A 7987-nucleotide genomic window follows, 5' to 3' on the forward strand; every position below is an offset into this window, starting at 1 on the left:
TCGGTCCCGCTTGTGCCAAAGGTTTGTAACGAAAGAACGAAGGTACTGCTATTCAAGGCGAAATCTTGCGAAACTCCGGCTTAAAGGGACGCTAACTTGGCTTTTATATGCGCGTGGTGACGCTAAAAGATCCGATTACAAACCAATAGGAAAAAGATAAACATTGTAACTACGATCGTAACTAGGCACACAAAGTAATTGATAATTGATCTAATCAAAAAACTGCTCTTTTGTTCGATATCCTTAACAGATGTAATGATTTCGTTGGATTTAAATTCCCCCATTCTTCCACGCAGTAAATTTCTTCAGGTTATAACAGTAAAATATCAGAATTCACTGAGCAGAGTACGACAAAGGCCTGCGTAGTTGGTAAAATAACAGTGACCCTATCCAAAGATTTTTAACATATTAACCACAATTTTCTATTGTCTATAACCTTATTGATCATAGAAATGACGTCAACGATGAACGTAACCACGCGGTGCAGTCGCCTAGTTTCGTTTCAAAGTTTTGAACATATGCATTTTTTTTTTTATTTTGCAATTGTTTGTACGAGATAATTTTTTTCTCTGACATGGCGAGGGTTGTATTACATGGAACGTCATTTTCATTGTCTATAACCTTATTAAAAACAGTTCTCGACCAATGGGAGGGAGAGTTTCTACAGTTAGGCCCGAGTCGCACCAGAGCTTTATTTTTTGTTCAAGAAAAAATTTTTAAAAAGTAGCGAAAAATGAATGCAACCCCGTATTTGAAAAACTTGCCAAAGTTTTGCAAATCGCCAAATTTTCGCTAGTCTTTAAAGGAACCGATGTCCTACCTCGGAAGCTTCCAAATTTTGGCAAAACAAACATTCCTGTTTTAGCCATATAACCCTTGGTGTTGCACGGCATTACGAGGAATTTTCAAATTTAAAATGAAGAGGATATTTTTGATAAATAAAGTTACAACATTAAGTTGCTTCACTACTCAAAGAGTTTTTCATATTCCAGAGATTTACTGCTGCCATGATACTTGCAAATTTCTATATGACATTGCAAAGGTCACTGTAGCGGTAGAAAATTTCCCACACACACACAAATAGTAAACAAGTCAGACAGTTATGAATACTCACAGACTCAGAGCTAATCGAAAAGTACAAGGTTTCGGTCATTTTCTTAAACGCGAAATTCCAACAATTGCAAAAATCCTCATTCCGCACGTATCTCAAATTGATCGGCTGAACTGTTTACATGCGAAGAAATTTACTTGAAACTGCTGACTGATCGCTCTTTCCAAGATTCTTCACAACAATTGAACGCACAAGTGTTTAGGGTGCTGGGATACCGTGACAGCACCGTCGTGACAGCGCCGCTTTCATATAAATGTCTCTAATTCGTACCTCGGTCTGGTTACACTGGAAGCAGTGATGTGGACAATACATGAATTCAACCAAAAATTCTCCTTCCGATGCAAGTATTGAAGCCAGCACAAGTAGCGCCAGTGTCAACCAAAGCGCAAAAGATCAGTAGGAAAATAATCATATCAAAGATCTTCAGCTGTCAGGAAAACAACGCCGAGGAAGATATTGATTTTAATAATATGCTGTCGCAAATTCCGTTCTCAGACAATAATTTTTTTTAGTTTTCACGTCGTTGTTTTCCAAGAGGATGGCTAAAAATTTACAAAGGTTTAGAACGCTCATCCTGCGCTATTTTTCTGACCATTAGATCTGTTGTTTTGCCACGTCTTCATTGCCGCCGCCTTCGTGGTTTGCTAAAGGTCCCTTAAATTAACGAGGCTATCATTAATCTAAGTAAATATTTCACCTGCTCAGTAGCGTGCAACGTAGAAGGAGATTGTAATAGAGAGGATCGCTCCCCAACCCACTATTACAACGGCTGCAATGAATGAACTTTGAGCTCAGCATAACTCAACTTCTAGTGACGATAAGATAATCTTTTAGTGCGGGTGATTTCTATTCAATAGGAAACCTCCTATGTTTGTTCCTAAGATTAAAGGCCACAATGAAAATTGTCAGACTTTGACATTATATGGCTTTGAGTTTATATAATTCTTCTGTTATAATCAAATCATTCATTAATTATTTTTAACGAATCATTTCCACATTTAATCCATTATATTTTGATTGAGGAGATTCTTCGTGACAAAATGAATGGCTGAGCTAAAAAAAAAAAACCGGGATTAAAACACATTCCCAATACTTCTGATACTGGTGGCTTGACAAATGGTATTTACGACTGGGCTTCGTTCAACCTCTGAAAATTACTGCGATGTTAAATTGACTCTAAACCCTTGCGGGTTGGCCGAATTTTTTTTTTTTTTTAAGTAGAAATTTTAAAACGCGCACGAATAGACGTGAACTCTCTAGCGGCCTTTGCGCAGCAAACAGCTTCACCGGGAGATCCTATTTCAACTCAACTTTGTTTACATTCACGTTTGAGTCCTTTATTTTTGGAAAGTACATGCCAAAAAAAGAAAGAAAAAAACTGTGACAATATCCTGCCATCTTCTCCTCACGCTTGGCCAAAAACGCTTATATACTAAATTATTTCAAAGATGCACATAATGTTGTTCAAGTTTTAGTAAGTCTGAGGGTTTTCAAACCGATTAAATTTTGTTTTTTATTGTACTAAATTTATGCAGATGGAAAAAAAAGCAAAACGCACAGATGAATTCGATCAGATGAGAGATAAAAATGATCTAAAAGAAAGATTCCTGGGACAAAACTTTACACAAAATCCTTGATATTTAAATTTTTAAGTCGACAATCAGAGTTTACCAAAATGAATATAATTCAAAACTTCAGCGAACAAAAGACATCTCCTGGATACACTTGACAGGACTAGAACAAGTTTTTCTTTGACACATGCACGATCAAAGCTGAGAGAAAAAGAAGCATCATTGGACGGCTTACAGGCAATCCGCTTCCCTGTACTGAAAAAATGAGAAAGATTGAAAGATAGATGTAAAGACAACATACAAATCATTCCTTTTTTATGGTTAGTTGACAAGAGAGGAAAAACGTTGGCTTTCTCTAAGAAAAAAACGAAGACAAAATTAAAAAACAAACAAAAAAAAAAAAAACTCAAACATTGTCCTGCCGCGATCATGTCAAGTCATAAAACACTACTAAAAGTTGAATGAGCTCCAATTCACCAAAGGAAAAGATGTAAAAGAACTTACGTGCCGCGTTATTAAACAAACTTAACGAAACTCATCTTCATGACAAACCTGCTTTAAAAGAAGCTTTGAGTCCCTTGTACACTGTGGTAGAGTTTCTGTCACTCACGAACTGAACCCAAACCATGTTCCCTTGACTCAGTATCGAGTTTGGCTTTGCATTTCCACACGACCAAAATGGCCATATATTCTTTTAGGATCACCAACCATGATGGATGCTTCACGGAACTCAACATAATCATTTTTGCAATCCTCACTGTCTTCCAGTTCAAATATGTCAAAGTCTATCTGGACCTTGCGTCCCTCAGGGACGATTAAAATCCACTGTTCTGCGTAATTTGAGGGGTAGTTCTCGATGTCGACTTTCGGTGTGCCAAACTCAATAGTTTCATCTTCGGTTGCATTCAGGTAGTTAACTCTACCCGCTGCAAAATGAAAGTAGTCTGTTACCACATGAAAAAGGTTATCAAGAGAATACGTCTGCTTTGATTTGAAAAATTGTTGTTAATGGCTCTGAGTCTAAAGGTCAGCCGGGGTAAGGAGGGCAGGGTCTTTTGACCCCACGGTCAACTAGAGTTTTCTCTGAGACTGGAAAGGGCTTGTCTTATTCATCTTGGTGGCACTCTGTTTTGCAAGATTGGTAGTCAGGCTTGTGCCCTGTTACACTTCAGCCATTGGGCTTGGACTCCGTGGCTGTTAGAATTTTAACCGTGGTCCGTGAAAGTCATCACCCCATTGAGAACCTCTTTGTAAAGTTACCCACCTGTCCTGGATGTGGCTATGAAGCTCATCCTAAATCCTGTGTAATGTACAGTATTATCCGATACGAAGCGAAGATAGACCGTCGATCCAGAAACAACGTTGGTAAATCCATCTGTCCAGTAGACGTTGAATACATATCCCTGTAAATAGCTGTAACTATCGTCCACATGATTTAGAGAGCAGGTGCAAATAGTTGTAGGAATTTCCTTTTTGAAGATAGTCGCACTTACAATCAGAGCACATTTCCACGTCAATTCTGGGAAAAATATCACAAATCGATATGACTGGTTTTCAGTTCTTACCAATCTTAAGGACAACGTGGAGATTGATCTACTGGAGAAGGTAACTTAATTTGAATATATTTAAACTGTTTTTATCCCTTGTCTGACCGTATTGGACCTTAAAAGTCCCGTTACAGGACTGATTGATTACTGATATAATTGAGATAAATAAAGTGCAATTTGGTCTGAAATCATACACGTGATTTCAAATCGAACAGGTGCGCAGCGCGAGTTTCATTTGAAGTCACAAGTATGATTTCAGACAAAAATTGCACCACACAGAGTTCAATTACCACCTTATTACATCCATTTTGAAAACGCAAAAAAAAAAAACTCAGGATTTTTCTGTTCTTCTGCACAAATATTTTATTGATTTAGTACTGAGCTAATTCGTGAAAAGTTGCAAAAGTTGTCTTTCATTTTCCTGAAATTTGATTGGTTACTTTAAAAAACTTTAAAAGCTAATTAGTTGTTGTCGTTTCGTAAAGCTTTCTCATTGGCTGGGGAAAAGATTTGATTTAGAGGAAAAAAAGGTTGCAATTCGTGATTTAATCGCATCGATGAGAGGCAAGCAGTTTGCATGGATCTCCACTGATTTTCAAATGAGTGTGATAAAGATAGTTATAATTATTTTGATAATGATTATGAACATAATTATCAGTCATTATCATAACATCAAAATAAAATACGAAAGGCAATCTGGTAATTGCGCTGGTTACTTGAAGAGATACACGTCAATCATTTGCAGTTTTATCCACCAAATTTTTTTTTACTCTTGTCCTCTTTTTCTGATTTGGTATTGTAATCGAAAGGAAAGAAACCCACGCTGGCTAGCAGCTTTCAAAAAAATTGACGTGGCTGGAGCATTTTTCAAGTTTGCTTTCGTCAAGATGGTTGACACTGCTTTCGCTCTTTTTAAGAGCATGCAAGCTACCAAGTTGGAGATGCACCATCTAAAAACTTCGCCTTATCCCGCCGGCAATCATGTTTAAATCCTCTCGGGAGCTAGTACCATATTTCACAGGGTTTAAAGGTAATTTTCTGAGTTGATAAGAAATGACTTTGTGATTTTGTTTGTCTCTGCTTTTAGATGTCCATTAACATGCTGATTGACGGCAGCATCAAATGAATTGGAAATGAAGTGTGAGCCTCAGAGGTTTGCATCTTACTGACGAGTATTATACACGGAAAACTTACCTGGAAAAACGATATCGAATGCCATAATAAGTTTCGGGAACCGTAATGCTCCAACATTTGGTCTCATTCTTACCATAAGTACCTGACTCAGGATATTCAAGCTCACCACTGGAGGCTGTGATGTTCGTCATGCCATTGGGACAAACTATTATGAATACAAAAAGTAAGTTTAAATGTTGACTTCATATCTCACCCAAAAATGAGAACCCATAGGAGATTATCCTGATACGAGGGAGTCACTCGAACTCTTTAGTGGAGTGGCAAGTCGCTAACTTCCCTCAATGAAATCAGGACAATTACCCTGTAAGGCCCATTTTCTGAACGACAATGTGCTCCATTTTCTTAAAAATATTTCACTGTACTTTGTAAACTTTCGCTGCATCATATTTAGAAGTGTCAAACCTTGAAGTGGCATCAGTCTTAACGATTCTGTTTTGGTGGCATTTCCAATACTAAATTTTCTTATGTCTGTCAAGCAAAGTAGATGCGGCCTCAATTACTTTTTGAAGGTATAGGCGCACAGATAAAAACGTAAACGTGTGCATTGTATGCCCAGCTCGCATAGAATTCCAGACACGATTTTTCAAATCTAAATGTCGGTGAGAAAGCACATGTGCAAGCGATTTCCCTTTTCAAATGGAATACCTTAAGTCTTGAAATTTATTAATTATGTAATCAGACAAAGAGATTTATTCTGAATGAGTAAATTATACAGCAATTTATGTGTTTGTTGTCGTAGAAACTCACTTGAATCGCAGTGTCCTTTGTCGAAGAATAATGTTAAAACTGAAAAAAAATTCATAAGTTACTATACTGAGTTGGAGAAGGTAAGAGATGGACTGCTTTCTATCTGTACGTTTTTATGACGCAGCAACAACATAGAAGAGAAGCAAAAGAAAATAATGGGACATTGTTTTCTCTTGACGAGAAGGGGTTGGGACGATATAGGGTTTGACCACGAGATGAAATTAAAACCAAGATGAAACACAAACAAATCCGAAGCTAAAAGTTCTTTACCCAATTGATGGCAAATCAGTTCTTTATAAACATTTGCATTAGGCGCAGAGCTTAAAAAGGTCGGCGTCTACAAAATAATCACCACGAAGCCGTAATTTCTAGGCTACCCTGTGTCTCGATGTTTCAAAATCAAGCTTTCCTTTCTCACGTTGATGTCATCAGACGACGAACTTTCACGCATTGGATTCGGTTTATTATATTCAGCTTATTAAAATAAGATGAGCAAAAAAATGCACTTAATATTATCAGAATTACGAACTGATTCCCTGCCATGCTAAACACGGTCTTGCAAGGTTGAAAAGGCGTTCACCAGTTAATCTATAAACGAGCTGTTTGATCCGTGTCACAGCAACAAAAAGATTTACATCCTAAAGAATGTGAGGTAAATGAAAATCAAAAGAAGAGCAAGCTATTTAAACTTAAATTGAAAGCGATAAAAGTAATGCAACTGCATCGCTTTCTTGGACAACGCGGATGTTTTAATACAGGATGGATGAACTGCATCCATGTGACAACTTACCGATGATGGATGTAGCTGTAACCAGTTGATTGGATGTGAATACTCCCATTCTTCGACACAGTTAAGTTCTTTTTGTTGATAACAATAAAAGATCAGGGTGTACTGATGTAAGGATGAAAAATTTCCGTATTGTTGGTAAAATTACAGTAACCTTCTTACTTAGTGATATGTTACCCAACACAATTTCCTCTTGAAGGGTCACGGTATTAGGTCAATTTGCTGCAACAAAGCTGCACAAATCGCGCATAGTTCAAATGTTTTGAATTCGTACACGCAACATTCATTCGCTTTTCCTTCGATTATTGCCATTGGTTAAATGGGAATTTTCGCATTGGTGAGTTTATAATCAGAGGGTAAAGACCAATTAAAAGGGAAACAGCGATGGATTGGTGAATAATTTGCAGGATTTTTTTGGCAGCTTATAACGACAACAGCTTGAAATGAGCTACACTTATGCAAACAATTTGAGAGTCTGGAACATACCACAGGATTAAAGTTGTAAATCAGCATCGGTATGAATAAGCATGTCACCAATCATAACTAAGTAAACAACGGAACATTCCGCAGGAGCAGAGAACACTTCTCCGACTACAGATATCTAACGTACGAAATCTGTAATTACACTGGCAAGGTTTCGTTAAGTTGTTCCCTATGAACATAAGCGAAAAAGTCTTCTCGAACAAACTTGGGAAGAAAATTTAGTGAGTGAGCATGCGGTAGACTGTCCTTGGAAGATTAAACATCTCTTGACTAGAAATGAACACAAGAATTTTCACGATAATCTTACAAATGAACAAAAACGAACTCAATGCCTATGATTTAAGACATTTAACAGTTAATCTTCGAGGAGGTGAACTGAAGTTGAGATTCAACCAGCAAAGTTCACCAATGGAGGTTATTGTTCAACAACTGGACTCTAATAAAGTCAGGCAACAAACAGTACGCATCATCAAGGTCCCCCCTCCCCTCTAATTTCCTTTGTAAGGAGATTTTGTTCAAGCTCTTAACATTTAGGTATGCAATCACG

At 37.4% G+C, this 7987-nt stretch overlaps 2 protein-coding genes and 1 non-coding gene across 4 annotated transcripts in view; all 3 read right to left on the reverse strand.

Annotated features, from left to right (window-relative positions):
* LOC131774708 (ovochymase-2-like) overlaps window positions 1-116 on the reverse strand; it is a 12149-nt gene extending 12033 nt beyond the window's left edge. Inside the window, exon 1 of one of the 2 annotated variants that reach the window (XM_066161951.1) lies at window positions 1-116. This exon is cut by the window's left edge and continues 3 nt beyond it. The gene's annotated coding sequence lies outside the window, so the exon portion shown is untranslated. The other variant, XM_066161950.1, reaches the window with a different exon arrangement.
* A 3107-nt stretch (window positions 117-3223) lies between these two features.
* On the reverse strand, window positions 3224-4188 carry LOC136278035 (procollagen C-endopeptidase enhancer 1-like). Its single transcript, XM_066161203.1, is given in 4 exon segments — window positions 3224-3354; window positions 3357-3608; window positions 3947-4104; window positions 4106-4188. Coding segments are annotated over 4 exon segments (624 nt in total).
* Window positions 4189-4947: 759 nt separating this feature from the next.
* Window positions 4948-7058, reverse strand: LOC131774707 (uncharacterized). Its single transcript, XR_010716284.1, has 3 exons — window positions 6961-7058; window positions 6171-6209; window positions 4948-5568 (listed from the first exon to the last, which is right to left on the reverse strand). It is a non-coding gene; the product is annotated as an uncharacterized protein (transcript).
* Window positions 7059-7987: the final 929 nt, after the last annotated feature.

The sequence above is a fragment of the Pocillopora verrucosa genome, chromosome 14 (genome assembly GCF_036669915.1).
Source record: "Pocillopora verrucosa isolate sample1 chromosome 14, ASM3666991v2, whole genome shotgun sequence".
Lineage (NCBI taxonomy): Eukaryota > Metazoa > Cnidaria > Anthozoa > Scleractinia > Pocilloporidae > Pocillopora > Pocillopora verrucosa.